Raw genomic sequence first — 21,735 nt, forward strand, 5'->3', positions numbered from 1 at the left:
AAAACACTTTTAAAAAAGAATGATTAGTATTTTTTCATTTCAATTTATTTATCTTATTTTCTTTTTTAGTTTATTTTAAAAAATGTCTATATCTTTTGGCAATTTTTTTACTTTTAGTTTTCCACATAACATGTATAAGACAATAAAATTAAAAAATATTTTAATATATTTAATATATCTTTAATTTAAGCTGATAAAATTTATTTGTTTTCACTTCTTTTTTTTAATTTTGTATCAATTCAAATAATAATAAAAAAAACCTCCAACCTCTGGCAAAGGTCTCGTCTACTTTATAGAATAATGCCAGGAAACACACATATCGACGAAAACCTGTGTGCTTCTAGAGCATCTTTTACTAATAATAATAAATAGCGGATACAGGTCAAATCTATTATTGTATTATCAAAAACAATTTAAATATACTTTTCTTATTTTTTAGAGACGTCTCAATAAAATTAGGAGGCTAAATTAAAATTATAAAAAGAGATCTTAATTTATTTTTTTAAAATAAAAATAAAATTGTGATATACATTTTTTTAAACGTATACTTTTCTAATTATAATGTGAAGTCATTAATTATTAATAGTATTATTATTTTATAATTGACTTTTTCTAATCCCTTTCAAGGAAAAATCATTATATTTATAACTTATGAAATCAATCACGAAAATTTTCAATGAAAAAATATAATATAAAGTTAAAATAATAAAATTTGATTTAAAAATTTGATTATAATAATATCGAAATAGTGTTGGGCTGCTTCAATATAAAAATAATAATAATAATAATAAAATAATAATAATAATAATAATAATAATAATAATAATAATAATAATAATAATAATATAACAATAATTGCTTGTTACAATGATTGAAATCTTAAAGCAGATATCAAAAGAAAAAAATTAATTATTTTCTTATAAACAGACAACAATAGATTTTGCAAAATGCTACAGAATATTTGATTAATGGAGAGACTTCAAATTATTCAATAATAATAATAGAATAAACATAGTAAAAGAAAGAATGAAAAAGTATACATATGAGTATTAGTAGGTACGGTAGAAAGAAAGAATACTAATTACCTGAAAAGCTATTCATATCACAATTATTTTATATTAATATTAAGGGAAAAAATATCAAGTCTGTAAATACTTCAAAAGCATTTTAAAGAATTCAACTGATGCACAAGCAACAAAAAATTACTTCTATTGATATTATTAAAAGAATATCATATTGACATAGGAGATTGTTACAAATAAAAGAAAGAGTAAGGCGATTAATGCATGCATTAAAATTACTAGGTCACTAATACCTACAAATTCATAGTATTAATATATACACATTTTAATTTAATAGACAATAGTGTGTATACCAAATACAAGCATTAGTTATACATAGATTGAAAAAGAGTATTAAATAAGATACTAATAATATACAAAAAATATACGTGTCTTATTTTTTCTAATACACTTTATCAAACGATTCCTAAGAGATGTCACATCAACTCTTTTATCCTCAAGATCAATTATATGAATTTCACATAGATTAGATAATAAGTTGGTAGGTTAATTATTAGTTTGTGTTAGTGGATATTGTAAAATATTGAATATTACATTAAAAAAAATTAAAATTTGAGTTGTGTTTATTATATTGTCCTTAAAAATATTTCATCAATTAAAGTGTATCCTTCAAAATTCAACAAAAATTTTTAATACTTCCATTGTCTTTAATTGCTTATCCATTTTTTCTTTTTTAGTTGTCTCTAATTACTTGTCTATTTTGACAAATCAAGAAAGGACAATTTTTTTACCTATTATACCCTCAATTAATTACTTTGAAAAGGTAGAACTTCTTGAAAATCTTAAGTTTTTAATGCATCTACTTCATAATTAATAGGGGTAAAATGGTAAACTCGATATGTCAATCATTGTTTTCTTAATAGGTGTGTCAATTCAAAAGTCGACAAGTAATTAGGGACAGATGGAGTATTAAAGTAGGAACCAGAAACTAATAAATATTTATCTTTTTATAAAATTCCACAACAAGCTCTTTTTAGTCAGAGGCGTATCTAGAGGGGTTTCGTGGGTTCACATGAACCCATGCTCTCCTCTCTAGATTATATATAGTAGTGTTATATTTTTTAAAAAAAATATTTAAATATAGAGGTGTGAACCCACGTTAAAAGTAACATATAATAATACGATGAAGATTGGTGCACCTCTTTAAGCAAATATAGAAATTTAAATCTTATATTTATCTTATTTTTGTTATTAACACCCCTCCAAGTGGTTATCAATAGCACTTTTGGCATTTCAATCAATTTTTCTTTTATTTTTTTGCTTTTATCTTTCAAAATTTTCAAATGTGTAACATTGAAAATTCCTAAATAAAATTAGCTTGGTATAATTTTTATATTATTAAATCAGATGTGTCTATTAAAATTTAAAACAAGTAGTATTATATATGTTGGATCTATAATTTTTAAAGTTTAACGGTTAGTGTTAAGAACGTAAAGGTTAAACCGATCAAATTTATATCTTAGATGCATCTTTTCGTAATAATGCATCCATCCTTACAAAATCCTAAAAACGCCTCTGTTTTTAGTAGGCATGGTGAGATATATATGAGGGTCCATTGCATATAACAAGGATACAAGCAAATCATGGTAAGAGATACATCTCTATTTTGGAGTTAATATCCCAAAACAGTCGCTCAATTTTAAGAATTTATCCAATAAAGTCATTAAATTTTATGTTATATCAATAAAATTATTTAATTTAGGTATTTATATCAATAAAACCATCCAACCAAATTTATCATTATATTTTTACAATTTAAGAAGATGTTTTCCTTTTGTGTATCGTTAATTCCAAGTAACTCACTAGAATATGGTGACTATCAAACTATTAAATTATTTATCTAATGTAGGTCATATATCAACATATTCATTTCTCATTAGTACAAATTTAAAGAGAAAGTTAAAGAATAAACATAAACAATCCAAATATATATGTCTTATAGTTGTATCAATTTGTTTTTCTTAATGTCTTCTGACTTGTTAATTTTCTATAATATCATACCTCCACATAAAAAAATAGAAATGATTGAAGAAATAGTATTAACTTTGCAATAGAACCGGTTATAATGACTTTAATATGGTATTACCGAAGAAAGTTAAAGAATAAACATAAACAATCCAAATATATATGTCTTTTAGTTGTATCAATTTGTTTTTCTTAATGTCTTCTGACTTGTTAGTTTTCTATAATATCATACCTCCACATAAAAAAATAGAAATGATTGGAGAAATAGTATTAACTTTGTAATAGAACCGGTTATAATGACTTTAATATGGTATTACCGAATACCGTACCAAATCGAAGTATAATTTACTGTTTAACGGATTACCGAATCGAAATTTTAAAAAATTGATATTTGATATTTACTTTTAACTACCAATTACAAAATTACGGAACCCAAATTTTGAGAAGCCCGAACCGAATACCAAATGCTCACCCCTAAAAATAAGATATAACAAATTGAGATTTGATTGAGGGTTAAGTGTTGATGCCTAGGTTCTGTGCGTTAGTGTAAGCTTCAAGGACACATCTTCAGAAGAAGAAAATATCAATACATCTATTACATGAATGACTTTAACTAGGAAAAAAAATTACTACAATATTAACAGTTCTCAAATGTATTACATGAATGACTTTAACACTTTCTCAAAATATAACGTCTAACTAAGAAAGAATATTACATGAATGATTTAACTAGGAAAAAAGTTGCAGCAATGTTAACACTTTCTCAAGATATACATAATTCCACTAGCCTTAGATGCCCTCCATAATTTTACAATATCTCCTTTCTTGAGATCGTTCTCTTCTACAAGAAAATGCCAACCCTTTCCGATCAAAACTTTGGGGGGGAATTGAGACATACCGAAATTATAAACTTCTAAATCCACATTGTAGGACCCCCCAAGATGATCCTCACATTCACACTCAATCGACTAGCCTTCTAACAAGTTATTTGCTATCCACAAACACATGTCTTCATTTTAATCTCAGGAATTCACTTCACAAGTCATCAGCACTTCAGAATAAATATCATCTTAGTCGACTAGCCTTTTAACAACTTACTAGCAACAAACACAAACACATGTCTACACTTGCTATCCACAACAACAAACACAAACACATGTCTACACTCTAATCTCAAGAATTTACTTCACAAGTCCTCAACACTTATCATAGAAAACTAACTGTAAAGAGTACTTTAGTTAGAGATTTCAAAATCCAAACAAAACATCATTACAATAGTTTTTTCTCCCTCAATCCGGGATTTCAGACAATTCAGCAATCCAAAAATTATTCATTTTCAGTCAAACCAAAACATCATTACAATATTTGTTTCTCTAGTGGTAGTTCATAAAGTTCTTCTTGTTCATATTCTGATGGTGGTGGTTCTTCTGGTACTTGCTGAGTCTGTGATTCTCCTCTTGGATCTGTCTCCCTTTCTCTTCTCTTGCAGCTTTTTCTTTGTCTTTCTTCAATTTCTGAAACAAATTTAAAATTTTATAAACTGTTAGAATTACCAACAATACACATATATTCTATTGTGATTTGGTTACATTTCTCATGCACATCTTAATTTAATCATTTTTATTTTACCTCACAGGCCTTCTTGTGCTCCTGAAATTGTTGAAAACTTGTGGTTGTTTGGTCGAAACTCTTCTAGCAGTACTCACACAGGTATGCCATTTGTATCACAGGCCTTCTTGTGCTCCTGAAATTGTTGAAAACTTGTGGTTGTTTGGTCGAAACTCTTCTTGCAGTACTCACACAGGTATGCCATTTGTATCTGTAGACTAAAGATCATTACAACTCTTGTCAATATTCTCTAGAATTTCGATTTCTCTCAAGAACAAAAGTTCTTCTCCACATAATATTGACTCTTTATTGTTACTTATACCTTCTCAATTCAGTATTGATGCATGTTAACAAATTTTGACTTCGTCAACGTAACAAAGCAACTTTTACTTATGTTCTACTCACTCCCAACTAATGTAGTTTTCGATTCACTCAGAAAGTTATTTTGTAAAATTTTCATTTTTGGCATTGTAAACCAGACCTTACTAGGCATAATGTCAAAACTAAGAAAAGGCTTGCTAATAATAAGCTTGAATTAAGCATTGGAAAAAACGGAAACAACTTTTGGGGAACTTGAATACCATTATGGAAAAAAGGAGCATGTTGAGGCGGGAGTGGAACAGGTTGAGGGGTATGAAGAGGGAGAGCTTAAGGGATATGCAGAGAATCATTTAGAAGATGCCCTTCCATACGATAAGTCCGAAGAGGACTCAAAACATCAATTAATAGACTATTATTAGTTTAGAAGTTCAAAAATTGAATATCAACCCTGGTCTAATTTTACATGTTCAATACTTAAGGTTGGATCTCAGATTTCGGACAGATTAGAATCTGAGTCTTTAGATTTCTTTTGGAAATTAAGATTTAAGATGAGACTCAATACTACATGATAGCTAAACAAGGCAAAAACATAATATTAAAATATAATATATTTTTATATATATATAAATCAATAAATGAACCTCTTCTTTGAAAGTTCAGGGCTTAGCCAAGATATGAATGAATGGATAAGAATGGTGTCAATCTCTAAATCAATTTTAGTAGAAAAAAGTTGTTTCATTTGAAAATTTTGACGTGACAAAAAATCAGTAGCACCAGTAGAGTTGTCAATATGGGATGACACTCCCCATCCGGGCTAACTCATACAAGCTTTGAAATTTGACGGGTCAGATCGGGCTAACCTATTTTCTTTGTGGGCCAAAAATTGGTCAGTCCAACCCACAAGTACGTGGGCTACGGATTGTGCTGGGCTAGCCCACTTTTTTAAATGTATATTTTTTATAATTTTTAAAATCAAATTATAATTTAAAAATATTATAATAAACATTGACATGACAATATTGCATGGTGTTAGTGTTACTACTTGTTAATCAAATCCACAAATAAAATTATCTTTATAATATTTAATAAGTTTGATTTCAAGTAAAAGTATAAATATCTAAATAAAAATATTAACCTAATTATTTTCTAATGATCATAATAAAAGACAAAAAAATATGACAATATTTCATAGGCTACGCAGCCTATGTGGTGATTTCCTAAAAAAATTTATGTAGTACATATTTTATAAACATAATTTGTATTTGAATTTTAATATTTAAAATTTTAAATTTTAAATAGAAATTGAGTTTGGACTCTTGTTATTTTTAATACTCTATTTTATTTTTATTTTTTAATTAATTTTTATTTGACCCTACCAATATTTCTCAAGCCCTATAAATCAACAGACTTATTCAGGTCGGGCTAAAAAACCCTTTTCTTAAATAAGCTCCAAAATTCTTAATCCAACCCTGATCAGGATCATATAAATCCCGGTATTACCAGAAATGATAATAGTGATGTCCCTTCATGGCCAGCGTTTTCAATATGGAGCCGAAGTCGAGGGTTTCTAGCAACCCCCCTTCTCTGGCTTTTCCTTTAAATGACAAGGGGGGGGGGGGGAGTGAGGTCATCAATAAGCCTCTCATTATTCATTCAATAGGGCAAATCACGAGTTAGACTAGGCCGGCCCAACAGGCCTAGCCCATACTGACAGATCTAAGCACCATAATCAAATTCATGTAATTATGGATACTTAACAAATTTTCATGGATTTTTCATTCTAGTATAATATTCAGGTGTAATTGATTTTTGTTTATTTGCTTCACTCAATATCTAAGTCAAGTTGTCCTGTAGTTCAAAGTAACTTTTATCTCATTACCCCAATTAGGCAAATTAACAAATATATTTTCCAAATTTGTTTCAAAACAATAATCATATCATTGAAATATATTACACATTTGTAAATATTGAGTTATACAAGATGTTGTAAAATAAAATAAAGACAAAATGGTTTGGTGGACCCTTATACTTGTATCAGTTTGTATTCTAAATCCTTCTATTTAATAATTTGTTAATTGAACCCTTGTACTCAATAAAACACAATTTAACAAATCCCTTTGATCATTGACCAGACTTATGTGACATTAGAATGTCTGACCAGACTTTGACCATTGACCAGGCGAGTGAATAACTTTTTTAGGTTAAAAAAATATTAAAATTATAAAAAAAATATTTTTTTTAAAAACAATTTATTAAAAAAGTCCTTTCTTCTTCACCCACTTCCCACTACCCCTCCTTTTGGACATTTTCATCGCCTGACCAAACTTTTTTTTTTCTTCTCCCCAATTTATTAACATCTATTTAGCAGATCTTGGCCACTGATTCACCGCGGAGGGAGAAAGCGGACTAACGCTCGCCGGAGACCACTAAATCGCAGTAGAGTAAGAGAGAGAAGCGGCGCTGGTGGTGCACGCCACCACCGTTTCGCAGTAGAGTGAGAGAGAGAGGCGACACTGGCCAGTGGAGAGGAGAACGAGATGGGTAAGGGTGCGGTCATGGCAGTGAAGAGGTTTTTCGGCCAAATCTGGTGGTGCGGTAGCTTAGGTAGTTGTTTTTGTGGAGGTTGGAGGAGGAAATGAAGACGAGTGAGGGAGAAAGTATATGTGATTTCACCGGCAAAAACGGCGACTACGACGACGATGGCTTTCTCCGATCGATTTTGGTCGTAAAACAGTGAAAATAGGGAGAATTGGATGTATGAAATTTTACTTTAAAAAAAACCAAAAATAAATTAAAATCTTATTATTTTATCTTTTATTAAATAATTTTAAAATATAGTTATGAAATAATTATGATATGACATTAATATATTTGACGTGGATATGACATGTCAATTATATAAAGAAGAGTGAGCTACACACATGGTTGGAGGGGCTTAAAAGTCCCATTTTAATTGAGTTTAAGAGTTTAGTTGATAAATGATTAAGTAAAAGGGTCCAAAATACAAACTGATCCAAGTACAAGGGTTCACCAGACCCTTTTGCCTAAAATAAAAGGGAAAATTAGCAAACTAGTCAAACTTCCTAACATAATTATTAAAAACATCTAGACTTTAAAATATTTATTGAAAATGTCAATATGTCAATATTTTAGCAAATAAAATGTATCCTAATATAATTGATTTTCTTTCCTTTTATTTCTCAAATCAGACCCCACATTCAACTAATTTTACTCCTTATATGTGAAAAAGAAGAAAAAAAAACTTTGAGCACCCTCTTTCCCCTTTCTAGGTTTTTACCCCAATTTCTTCATTTCTCTCTCTTGAGTTTTTCATCATTATTCTCTCATTTTCTTGTCTCTCTCTTGAGTTTTTCACCATTTTTCTCTCCTTTTCTTGTCTAAGAAAATCACATCTTCTACTTTCCTCCAATTTGTTCAAGAAATCTCACAATTCCTTCAAAATATTTTTCACCCACTGATAAAGGTAAATACATTGTCACCAAGTATCTTTTGATTTCCGAAATTGAGTGCTAAGATTTTGAAAAACTTGTTGAAGACCAAGTTGAGGAAGAACAATTTTCTATTAGTTTGTTTTGTATTTATAGTTTTTTTTTTTAGAATTTTGTATCCTTTCTCAATTAAAATTCAAAACTGTATGTAAGCTATTAATATTTGTATTCATTCAAATCTCATGTTGCATAGATATGAATCTTGTATTTGTTCCTAATTTGAATCCACCCCAAAGGTATGTCAACTAGATATGTTTTTTATTTATAGGAAGAATAACTTCGTATTGGTTTGTTTTGATAATTTTTTTTAGAATTTTGTATCCTTTCTCAATTTGTATTCAAAACCGTATGTATGCTATTAATATTTGTATTCATTCTAAAGGTATGTCAACTAGTTATGTATTTTATTTAAGAATGATTGCAACAAATATTCACTCATTCCTTTTCAGTTTTATGTTTCATTCTTACTTTTTCATCATACTGTTTTTTATATTTTATATATTATTATACAAAATACTACATAAAAACTAGAATGAATACAAACACAAATAAAATACATATTGGAATGAATACGACTTAAGAAATGATACAAGATTTTGAAGAAAAAAAATACATGAATACAAATACGTTTCTCAAATAACTATAGATTCATTTGGCATAACTATTGGAATGAATACAAACTAATTTAAAAAAAAATACAAGTTTCATTATACAAAATACAACATGAAAACTATAATGAATACAAATAATATACATATTGGAATGAATACGATTTAAAAAAGGTTACAAAATTTCGGAAAATAAAAAAACAAAAATACGTTGTGAAAAAGGCACACGTTTGAGTTTTCTTTAAAAAATGTAATTGATGAGAAAATTAAGTGATATTTACCTTTTTTTGAAATATTCTCTCCCTTGATTTTCTCTCTTCTGTTATTAAATAATTGTATTCTTTCAAATTAAACAAATTAAGAAATACATAAATAAGATATATAACAAACTAAAATATTGGCACTTTAATAAATATTGAAAATGTGGCTAAGGGATCCTATTAAATGCTAAAATATTGACATTTTAAAAAAATTCCCTAAATAAATTAAATACATATTTTACCACCATTTTCCACATCAACAACAGATAAAATTATAATAATTCCAACAGGGTCTTCACCCTTAGTCAAGTCTATATCAAATGTATTAAATATGTATTAACATGCCTAAAATGAACTGAGCAGTATTATAAATCTATTATATACATCGTATTACATAGTATATCTAACAACATTACAAAGTATTGTGATGTATTACATAGGTATATAAATTAAGTTATACAAGAAGTAGTAGAATACAATGATATACATGTTTTACCCATATCTTTCCCATCAGCTAAAACGGATGAAATTACAACTCCAACAGGGTCTTCACCCTTAGTCAAGTATGGTATATCAAATGTATTAAATATGTATTAGCATGCCTAAAATGGACCCAACAATATTATAAATCTATTATGTACATTGCATTACATAGTTTATCTAAGAGCATTACAAAAATATTGAGATGTGTTATCTAGCTACTTCACTTAGAAAACAAATTGTTAATTTAATTACCATATAGACTAACAATGGAAAAAAATATCGTTTGATTAAACTGATGCAATCAACTAGCAATTTCAAAAAGTTAATCTTATGGGTGTCAGTAAGATAAAATTAGACAATTAGCAAAGTCTAAATTTCCCCTCATTTTTTTAGTAACTTAATTTTTAATTTACAACTTTAGTATTTTTTCTACAGTCATGAGATATGATGAGTGAATAATTTGGTCCGTGTTTCTGATTTAATCGTGATCGATAAACTTTATTCTAATTACTCGCTAATTTCAATTTCTTTCATATTTCAATCTCGTTTATGGATTATTTTGCTCTTTCAGATGTCTTTTATTTTTTGTTATTCAATTTTATGTTTTATAAGCCAACATTCTGTTTAAAATCTTTGTTACATTTGCTTTAAGTCGAAGGTTTATCGAAAATTGTCTTTTTATTTTGTGGAGTGTAACACACTTGAGAGAATTGTAATAGATTGAAGTTGAAGAGAGTTTAAGAGTTGATATACGTAAGCAGATTACCACTTTGTTGTTTGCGTAGCCAAAAAAATAATAATTTAACTATTGTTGTTGTGTGCGTGGTTTTCTGTAATGTTTTTCTCGAAAAAAAGTTCTTTATCTTTTTGGAAAGCTAAATTAGAATTTTTTAGATCATTTTTTTTTTCAATCTAATTCCATCTTCTACTAATAGTTTGCTTTCAAGATATTAGATTTTTCTTAACCTATAATTATCCCAGAAACATTGGAAAAGTGATTAATGGTGAGAAAAATGTTTCAGATTTTTTTTAAAAAAAGGAGTGATACAAATCTTAATTATTGAGTAGATGTGATGACGTTAACACCTTGTTTGGATGGTTGTTACTTGTATCGTGTTGTATTGTTAGTTTAAACACAGTGTTTGCTTTGCTTGTTACTTAAATTCTATTGTATCGTACCGTTTAAATCCATTTAGGTGACGATGAAAAGACTCATTTTATGTAACGAATGATTTGATGTGATCACGTTGTTATCTTAATAGTTTATTCTCATTTTGTTTTGATTTATTATTTAATAATAATATTTCATCTTTTATCCTACCTTTTTCATTGTAGCTCTATTCCGTACCGTACTTTTCTTTTCTTGTAGGTTTATCATTCAAATTATGGATGAGTAACATTATGTAGTGACTAAGAACGATACAATCTATCCAAACAATATATTCATTAAAACAACACAACACAATACAATGCAATACAATACGATACGATACAAAATATAACAATAATTAATGATGGTAATTGCTATAACAATTCGACAATTGTTTAACTATCTCCTTCACCAGCTCCTCTCTGATCCCCTCATTTTCTGTCAAAAATTATACAATTGTGTCAATTATGGTAATTGCTATAACAATTAGACAATTGTTTAGGTTTTTGACTATCTCTAGCTTTAATTATATGATAAATTTCTCAAGTTTAGTGTCGGTGCTTTAGACAGTTTCTCTCCTGCCACGTAAGTCTCCTCCATTAGAATTAAAATATAACAATAATTAATGAATAAAACTCTAATAAATTGATAAAATATCAACTCATCAAACCCCAAAATTTAAAATTATTGCTTGTCCCCAAAATACCATCATTCACGCTCACAAAGAAATTTAAGTATACACACATATTGAACCATAGACTTGTACGGTTTGTAAATCGCCATTAATTTAGATTGAAAAAAAATCAGAATCACTAAGGATTTGGGGTTTAACTTAGGCTCGGACAAGGCATCACAACCCAACAAGGTCTCAAGCTAGTCTTGAAATCAATTAAACTGGATGACTTTTGACAAAGTACAATGGATGACATAACTCCCGTTTATAAATCACAAAGGCAAACAAAAAATATCGAGCTATGTCAAGAGATTGATTCAATGATTTGAATTCACTTTTTCCCTCATTTTAAAAATCTTTTCAACCCAATTCTTTGCCAAACAAAATTTTTGGTGATCGTGCTTGTGAAAGTGTGACACAAGACTAAAATTAAAACTAAACTTGATATTTTTTTCTTAAGAAAGTCGCATCTCAATCTATCATAAGGAAACACTAATCTGATTCTACACACTAAATAAAGACTCAAGAAAAAAAAAATTGTTCCTTGAAAAAGAGTTGTGGTATGGAGAAAACCCTTGAAGTTTATTTAATTACCTACTATTCACTAAGACAATTTTTTGAATCGCCCGCACATAAACACTTTGAGAAAATGAGGCCCAATAAGGACACTAAGTGCAAGTTTCAAGCAGAAATTGTAAAACAATGAAGAAATGTAAAATTAACTTGATCAAAACGAAGCCCATCGGACACACTAAGCGCAAATAGCAAGATGGATACTAAGACAATAGAGAAACATAAAACCAACTCGATCAATAACAACACATAAATTAGATCAAGACCTACAAGGATGCTAATTAATCATGATAATATAAGACACATATTTAACATGTTAGATTCATGGTTGTTGAAGGTGATTGCTTCTTCCTCTTGAAGTCTTTTTCCTTATATTATCATCACTTTGGTCATAAGGTTAACTAATTAGACTTTCTATCAATATATATGATTTACCTAAATTTGATAGTCCTATGTATCCATCAAGAAACAAATCCAACACTTGAGTGGGTCATAGCACAAGCTTTGTGGTGTTCATTGTTATAGCCTGGACGTAGGGTCCTTCCTCATCAAAGCAACTAACCAATAACCCTCCATAATCATTTCTCCATCCAGGTGTATATGCCAATTGCCAATTTAATAATTTATTATAATTAAAAAAATAAATTAATGAAATAAAAATTAGTCAATCATAGTCTATTTTTGTCATGACCACGTTGCCTTTTATTTTGTTTCTCAATTGCTTTAAATTATATCTCTTTGCTTGATGATATATTGAAAATACATTTTCTATCTCACAAATTAAAATTTACCCTTTTTTCCCCCAGAATTTCTCTTTTTGTTTTTTGCTTTTTATTGGTAACTGAATTCATAAGGAATTTTACCTTTTTTTTTGGTGAGTCAAACTTATAACTTTAGAATTAAAAGTGAGGAATACTTACCATACAAGTTTTTTTCTTTCGCCACACTCGTAAAACTAATGCAACTTCTCATTCCACGTGCCAATCATGTGCCTCTATGTGAAATTTTTACTACTTCTATTCCATATTAGATGAACACTTTCTATTTTACACGGTAATTAAGAAATTATTAATAAATTGATCAACTTTGCTATTTTGCCTTTTGTTCATACTCTCATCTGTTCTTAATTCCTTGTCTATTTTTGAATTGACACACCTATTAAGAAAATAATGATTGACTTAGTGAGTTTACCATTCTATCCCTATTAATTATGAGTGGATGAATTAAAAATTTAAGATTTTCAAGAAGTTTATCTTTTCAAAATAATTAATTGAGGCATAATAAGTATTTTTTTTTATCCTTTCTTGATTTGTCAAAACGGAGAAGTAAAAAGGAAAAATTGGACAAGTAATTAGGAACATAAGGAGTATTAATTACTCTTTTTTTTAAAAAATAATTAATTTTATCATGATTTAATAAATGACGAAGTAATACTAGACAAATATTTTTAATAAGATGGACAGGGAATATTTTTATTGGTACAAAGTAGTAGCACTTGCTATATTCCTCCTAATTATTCGCATCTTCCATTTGATCCAAAAATCCCTTAAATCAATCAATCAATAATAATAATGTCTCTATTTCCATCTCAATTAATTTGTTTTCCTCCAAGAAAATTCTCTAATCAGCGACTTCTTCAACCTTGTTGTTGGAGAAAATTAAGGTAAAACACGTTTCTAGATTCTTCTTGGAAACTTTGTTGGTGTTGTTTTGCAATAATAATCCTATTTGTGGGCTGTGTTTTTGTTTTCAAATGTTCTATTTCATGTGCCCTTTCTTTTTATGTTGGTTCAAGTTTGAATTTTGACTTTGTATAACTGGGTTTTTGTTTTCTCATGTAATGGGGGTTTTCTTTTGTATTTTTTTTTTTTGGGTATTGTGACATATTTCTGATTGAAGTTTTGAGGTTTCATCAATTGTTTTGTGGTATGAATTCTGCTTTTCTTGTCTTTGGGAAAACGAAGAATGTTTAGTTTCTTTATATGGGTGTTAGTGTATAGACACATTTCTATTTGAAAGTTCTAAACTTTCTTTCTATGTTTACTTTCTTTTTTAGTTTGTTTAAAAAAGAATGACTTTTTTTTTTGACAACTCTTTGATTCTAGTATTTGAAATTGTGTGGTGGACTGAGTGAGTATGAATCTTACTCCCTCCGTCCCATTTTATGTGGCAACATTTGACCGGACATGGAGTTTAAGAAATAAATGAAGACTTTGAAATGTTTACCAAATTGCCTATTAAAAAGTAGACTCACTTTTCTCTCTGCTCATAAATGTATTGGAGTATTATTTTAAGATTAAGTGGTACCAATAAGGGTAAAAGAAGAATTGTATCTTTAAATACTTACCATATAAGGAAATGTGACATTCTTTTTGGGACTGACCAAAAAGGAAATGGTGCCACAGAAAATGGGACGGAGGGAGTACTTTTCTTTGATATAGAAAGTACAAACAATCAGTGTTAGGATTCGAGATGTTTCTTATGGAAGCTTATGAAAGCTCTCTAGACGTGCGGAGATCATCTTTACAGCCATGTATTAGTATATAATAAGGAAATTATACTTAGAAGAAAGGAATAAATGGACATGGAAGTTTAGAGCTTGTAGTTTTCGCTCTCTTAGTCAGAAGCGGATGGAGTGCTTATGCAATGGGTTCAACTGACTCATTAGTTTTATCATGAAATAAAGATATACATGTGAAAAATGACTGAAACTTCAACAAATATTAGTTTTGACCCATAATTTCAAAAGTAAAATGCCAACTAGGGATTTGGTCTAGTGATAAGGGTGCAAAACATGATGTGGGGTTAGTCGCAAATCACGGGTTCAGGCCTTGCTGCAAACAAAGCCTGCTATATCAATGGAGAAGGGTAAGGGGTGGACCAGTTGTCTATTGAGCTTCGAGACCATGTGACTGCTTCTCAAGGATTTTTCGATTGAGAAAATTCAAAATTACAATGAGTTCAATGTTGAGAATATGAAGATTGAACACATCAAATTTAAATCATGGATTCACCTTTGCTCTTCTTTTCACCTAAAGCATGCAGTAGTTTGAACAACTTAGGCGAGACAAAATGTTTTCCATAATCTCGACCACAATTGCTGTTTGCAAGTCAGTGGTGATAGAACAACTCTCCTTGGTACCTAACATATTTGACCCTTTGGCATTTGATGTAAATTTTATTGTGTATTTTTTCATTTAAATCAAACTTTTCTTGAACTTCCCTGTTTTTGTTCATATCTTCCACTTCTCCTTTATTGAAAACATGTTATTAGTATTTATATATTTGGCAAAGTACTGATCAATAGCTTCAAATTCAGCTGTGCAGGAAAGTTTGTGAAATTTCCCTTTCCTGACTCAAAGTGGCATGTGAAGAAGCCAGAAATAATCTGACTCTACCTCCATAAATGGACAAAAAACATCACATCGCTATATATACTACTGCAAGCATTCCTTGGCTAACTGGAACTTCCATTAATCCTCTCTTTCGTGCTGCCTATCTTGCAAAAGATGGTGAACAAAAAGTCACCTTGGTGATTCCTTGGCTTCCATTGAAAGATCAAGAACATGTTTTTCCCAGTGGTGTCAAATTTAATTCACATTTGGAGCAGGAAAAGTGTGTCCGCCAGTGGTTGGAAGAGAGGACTGGATTTGCATCAAATTTTAGCATACGTTTTTACCCTGGAAAGGTAAATACAGATTTATTTCAACTTATCAGAAGAAATGCAAGATTCATCTCGTGTCTTTTCTAAGATCTGATATATGATTGAGTATGAATGTAGCTTATAATAGCAAAAACACTGAGCTCTTAGAATTTGAAGGCTGATTGTCATTTACATACTTCAGCTTGTGATATATATAGATAAATTTGTGTGTATATCTTACCATGTAGCACTATGAATTACTGCTTCAATGTATTCAATGACGATTGCACTGATGTTCGATTCAACATATTTGTAGATGTCAACCAAATTGTTTAACATGCCACTTTTTCTTTCTTTTGTTTATTGGCTGCTTTTTTTCCTCCCCTCATATGCAGAAGGTTTAGATTGGGAGCAAGGGAAGCTGCTCTAAAAGCGTTCAAAATGTTATATCTTCCCCTTGAGAAATTTTAGGTCTCTCAGAATTACAATGTGCCCCAAGTTAGGTTTTAGAAAATATCCTAGTTCTTCCTTTCCCTTTAAAGTTGCATACAAGCTCTCGGCTTCTGATCTTCCATTGTTTTTCTTTCCTGTACTTTGGGGAATGGAGAATTGAAATTTGTAACTTAATGAAGTCTTTTCTTTTTTTAATGTTGTTTAGTATTTATTTCATCTTTTTCTCTTCTGTTAATTTTTCGTAAGTTAATGATGTCTATAGTATAAAAACAACAAATTTAGACTGCTGCATGAAAATTTAGGGTCCTTGAACTTGGGGGAAAATGAAGGATTTTCCATGTGTGCTTATATCTGGAATAGGTAAAGAGATACTTTTTACCTTTAAAATCATTGGTTCTTGACAGTAATCATCGTGATAATTTTATTGCATCTGACTGGTTGTCTGTGCAATTGGTAGTCACTTTGTATTGCGACAACAATTTTGTTATCTTCTTTCAGCCTCCTATTTCATCTTCTTCTAGAATTAGTGCTGTTTAATCAATGATAACATTTTGATATGAAGATCTGACAGATATGCAAATTATTCTATTCTATTTGTTTTCATTTATCAGTATTTGTAATTTTGCAATAGTAACTTCTGGCAAACTCGTTGAGGTAAAACTGGGATTTCTGAACTGCAGTTCTCTGTGGATAAAAGGAGCATTCTTGCTTTAGGGGATATCACAGTAATCATCCCAGATGATGAAGCAGATGTTGCAGTCCTTGAGGAGCCTGAGCATCTTACATGGTTTCATCACGGAAAGAGATGGAAAAATAAATTTCGTCTGGTTGTAGGAATTGTTCACACCAATTATTTGGAATATGTTAAGAGAGAAAGGAATGCTGTGGAGGCATTTTTGTTAAAACAGATAAATAGTTGGGTTGTCGATCTTTATTGCCACAAGGTATGATGCTCATGCTATAGTTCATTTTAGTTATCTAATTTGTTGGTTATGATGATCTAGATTTTTTACGAGGAAGGAGGAGGGCAGGTGCAAGTACATGTTTTATTTTAATTTTAGGTGAAATATAAGTCTTTGAGGTCACTTCAATGTGGGATTGTTAATTTTCTTTCTTTTGTAACGATCTTAAGTTTCAAATACTACTGTGAAGCTCTGAGCAAACTTCCGTTGTCTAGAAATAGAGCTCTTAAGGTTAAGCTGAGTATTTCTTTCTGAAAGTATATCTTATGACATTTAAGGGATCAATCTAGTCCTCTTAAAAGGTTTCCTGTACCAGACAATGGCCAGGCTTCCACAACTTAAGTCTTCCACTTAGACAGCTGCACTCTTATAAGCTAAGTAAGAGTGCAATTTTGTTATTCAACTAAGATGTTGGAAGAAGCTAGACATAGTGCAATAGGTCCTGCTTTATTTTTCATTTACCCAGGGTAACATTCTTATGTCTTGTGTACCCTTGAAATATGGTCTCATCCAGAAATAGCCCACTTGACTGCTAGAAATGCTGGTTAAGCTAAAAGTCCAAAGGGTATCAATACCTGTTTCTTGCTTCAAAAGTTCCTCAAAGAGGCTACAAGAACAAAAGAGAAGCTCAAATACATTGTTCATAATATTACTAATAAATAAGGTTGACCAGCATCATCTATCAGATGCATCATATAATTTTTCTTGTTATGCACCCTAGATCTGATGGACTTGAGAAACGAATGTTCTTCCACCAGTAAATGGTATAGTATAGTGGCAAAGACATTGGTTTTACCTTGATAAATTTAGACTCCTTTATGAATCTGAAATTACTTTGTGAGATTCAATGGCCTTACTTGTGGTTATAACTTCGATCGTGATTTTCTCCTACTTGATATGAAATGGCTCAAATAATTGCAATTTCTTGCTCTGATAGGTCATCAGGTTATCTGCTGCCACCCAGGATCTCCCAAGATCCCTGGTCTGTAATGTGCACGGAGTCAATCCAAAGTTTCTTCAGATTGGGATGAAAACAATAGAGAAACAGCAAAACGATAATCAAGCTTTCAGCAAAGGTGTCTACTACATTGGTAAGATGTTGTGGAGTAAAGGCTACAAGGAGCTACTTAGACTCTTACGTGATCATCAAAAGGAACTTACTGGATTGGAGATAGATTTATATGGCAGCGGTGAGGATTCTGCTCAAATTGAGGTGGCTTTTAAGAAGTTGGAATTGACAGTTAGGGTTCATCCTGCACGTGATCATGCTGATCCTTTATTTCACAAGTAAGTTCCTTCAAAAGCTCCATACTACTTTCAAACTTCTCCTTCACTCATGTTATATATCTATCTGTGAGGGGTTATGTGGGGTATTTTTCCCATTGTGCGTGATGGATGTGCATCTGCTGTATCTATTCGAACGTCTTTGTGGTGTAAAGGGAGATACCATTATGTATGGAAGATTGGGACGACTTGATTAAAAGATGTTGTTGAGCCACTCATTCACTTTGTAAATAATTTAATGCCATTTAATGTGTTAATAATGAGATAAATTTGATTTACAAAAAAAGTTCAATTATCAAGAGAGAAGGAGATAACAACATAATGCCAAGAGTATATTTCTATCTGGACTTATGTACACAATTTAAGAGCTTTAGGCTTGGTTGTGGTTATTCTTTTTCATTATCCTAGCATCCTTAATGTCTCATCCCTAGGTTTTCAACACTAAATAAAATAATATAATTTATCTTTACATGATATTTAAGATATATATGTGATGTAAATTTTTCTTAGAGCTTTTTATGCTTTGGCTATGTCTTCACTATAGCAATTGTAGAAATGGCAGTTATTGTTGTCTACTATTGCCCCGCCCTATCCAACTCTTAGCTGTGGTATTGGACAGTGTTAACACTCTGGAATAGGCAAAAATAACTCAACTTCAGAATACAAGTGATGTAGAACAAGTTGTTGAAAACTTGAGATTTCTTTAAAGCTGTTCTCCTTGTGTTCGATAACACACTAACTTTGTTGCACAATTGGCGCATCTCTTTTCTACTTTTTAATAGAACAAATGTCTTTTTCTATTTTAAAAACTCTACTTGTTTTCAGAGTTACCTTGGTACCTGTGCTGGTGGGAGGTAGCAGGTTCCCTTTACAAAAATTCTCAAAAAAAAAAAAAAAAAAAAAAAAACTCAACCTGTTGGCCTCCATGTCCCATCAGTTAACTGTAAGGAACACATTTTGGATTCTCATCTTAATGTTGGTGTCAACTCCAGACTGAGGTGGACATTCAAATATAAGATGAAGGGCAGTGTATTATTGGAAAAAAAGCAGCAGCTGGTTGTACATTTTGTGAGAAACATGATTTGAATGGTATAATCAATTTCAGGTGTCTGAATTGTCTTTTAAGGTAGCATATTAGTGTAGGATATAGATGGGTAGGACTTGTTTACTTCTCTTTCTGAATAAATGTGGAGAATACTTATGTGGAGTCTCAAAAAACTTTGACATGGTTTGAAGCTATTAAAAGAAGTAAAAGTGTTCTCAGCTCAATGCCCGTTAAGTAATTAGAAACTTGCATTGATAGAATGGGAAATTTACTTCTTCCCTGGAGTCTGTGTAATCTGTATTCCAAACGCGACGTTCCTAAGTACCCAGCATCAGCCACTACCCCTACTCTGTACACCCAAAAAAGAAAAAGAAAGAAAGGTAAATAATGGAGAATTGGTGAAGGAAAACAAATCTCAAAGTTATGCATAAATTGGATCTTAACTGTATCCAAGCTCCAAGGCTAGTTCGTGCCCCTTGGGCTGTTGAAACTTAGAAAATTGAAATACCCTAGTGACCAACCAAGGTACTGATACTAGAGGCGAGTGAGAAGGAATTGGGGTTTGAAAAACAAGTCAAAATCATTTAGGACATTTGGAAACAGGTTATATGAATCTAGTCAGGTTAGCTGATCAATCCCTCATTCCTTCCCTAAGCGGGCTCTGAACTTTTGCTGTTCTTGATTTGGATTTTGCTGCTATTGGTATTGATTCTTAGGTTTTTAGTCCACTTTATGGAGAGAGGGAGAGAGAGATGTTTTTCTGGTCTATGCATATTTGAATTTGAATGAACATATGTTAAGAGATTTGATGAGTCTCAAGAAGTCCTTTCATGAACATAACGGGTTTCGAATTAATGCTGTTCTTGATTTGGTTTTTGTTATTATTAGCTCTTTTATCTTGATTCAATATGCAAAGTCCACTTTTATTGAGAGAGAGATGCGTCGTTGGTCTATGCACATTTTGAAATGAATATATGCCAAGAGATTTAGTGACTCCCAGTTTTTCATTCTCATATCATTAACAATGACGTTTTGTGTTTATTGTTCTCTCTTTGATTTCAGCTATAAAGTGCTTCTGAATCCAAGCACCACGGATGTAGTTTGTACAACCACAGCTGAAGCACTAGCTATGGGCAAAATAGTTGTATGCGCCAACCATCCATCAAATGAGTTTTTCATGCAGTTCCAAAATTGCAGAACATATGATGATGGTAAAGGTTTTGTTAAAGCTACACTCGAGGCATTGGCTGACGAGCCTGCTCCACTGGCCGACAAACAGAGGCATGAACTTTCTTGGGAAGCAGCAACCGAGCGATTTTTGAAATCAGCACAGCTGGACGTCGTGCCAGTAAAGAAAACATCAAAGACTAGTTCAAAATCATTTCTCTCCACATCTTTTAGTTTGAATAGAAAACTTGAGGATGCATCAGCATCAGTACATTTCATGGGGACTGGATTTCTGAGTTCACAACCGGATGAAGAGCAATGTAAAGAGCTGGGATTAGCCATTCCTTCAAAGAAAAAAGGATTTTCTTCTGGAAGATGGATATGATGCATAGTCTCCAGGCTGGTATCTTGAAAGCATGGTGCAAATTATTGTTAATATCTCTCATTTTTTGGAAACCACCTCTCTACCTTCACAAGGTAGGCGTTACCGTTGCATTATCCTGGGTATGTTGTATTATTGACAGGTAACGATGTAGTCGTTTCTGTTAAAGTGAAGGGAATGTACTGTTTAGAATCAACAATCATTCAATTTGTTGTTCTGTTACAAGATTTTTTTGCTGTTGCACAAACTCATTGGCTCCCCTGATTGGTTTTGTTTTTGGGTAAAGGACAAATCAACTCTTTGTATACATTTGTCAAGAAAGGGAAGAGGGTGTTTTTTTTTTTTGGGAAGTGGATGTTGCCTTTTGCTTTATTTTAATTTTTTTGGGATGGTATTTCCAGAGAGAGAGTGTGTGTGTGTTACAGCGTTGAGTGTGTACTACCTCTGTTTCAATTTATTTATTTTTAAAAAAAATATTTCTTTTCTAATTTGTTAATTTTTTAATTTCAACATTTTACATGATATGTTTAGGATTAAAAGATTAAATGATATTTTGGTACATTAAAC

At 30.9% G+C, this 21,735-nt stretch overlaps 2 protein-coding genes and 1 pseudogene across 8 annotated transcripts in view; 2 read left to right on the top strand and 1 right to left on the bottom strand.

Annotated features, from left to right (window-relative positions):
• The window catches only part of LOC125839081 (actin-depolymerizing factor 10-like), an 858,671-nt gene that overhangs the window by 56,716 nt on the left and 780,220 nt on the right, over positions 1–21,735 (bottom strand). The window lies entirely within an intron of this gene.
• The window catches only part of LOC125839025 (F-box/kelch-repeat protein At3g06240-like), a 151,342-nt pseudogene that overhangs the window by 40,144 nt on the left and 89,463 nt on the right, over positions 1–21,735 (top strand).
• LOC125839069 (digalactosyldiacylglycerol synthase 2, chloroplastic-like) lies at positions 13,832–21,205 on the top strand. Of its 2 annotated transcripts, none has more exons than XM_049518046.1 (5): positions 13,832–13,895; positions 15,552–15,920; positions 17,009–17,272; positions 18,228–18,577; positions 20,682–21,205. In XM_049518046.1, exons 2-5 carry the CDS (start codon positions 15,639–15,641, stop codon positions 21,169–21,171), a joined length of 1,386 nt encoding a protein of 461 aa, XP_049374003.1. In that variant the 5' UTR covers positions 13,832–13,895; positions 15,552–15,638; the 3' UTR covers positions 21,172–21,205. The 2 variants fall into 2 exon arrangements, with proteins under 2 accessions (XP_049374003.1, XP_049374004.1); XM_049518047.1 differs by lacking the exon at positions 13,832–13,895 and adding an exon at positions 15,212–15,403.

Source organism: Solanum verrucosum, unplaced genomic scaffold, assembly GCF_900185275.1.
Source record: "Solanum verrucosum unplaced genomic scaffold, falcon-dt-bn FXZP01000163.1, whole genome shotgun sequence".
Lineage (NCBI taxonomy): Eukaryota > Viridiplantae > Streptophyta > Magnoliopsida > Solanales > Solanaceae > Solanum > Solanum verrucosum.

What these genes read in the sequence shown, in the direction of transcription:
- LOC125839069 (XM_049518046.1), top strand. Translation starts at nt 15,639, where the DNA reads ATGGACAAAAAACATCACATCGCTATATATACTACTGCAAGCATTCCT. An exon ending in TACGTTTTTACCCTGGAAAG is followed by an intron (nt 15,921 to 17,008) that starts GTAAATACAGAT and finishes TCTGAACTGCAG; the next exon opens with TTCTCTGTGGATAAAAGGAG. An exon ending in TCGATCTTTATTGCCACAAG is followed by an intron (nt 17,273 to 18,227) that starts GTATGATGCTCA and finishes TTGCTCTGATAG; the next exon opens with GTCATCAGGTTATCTGCTGC.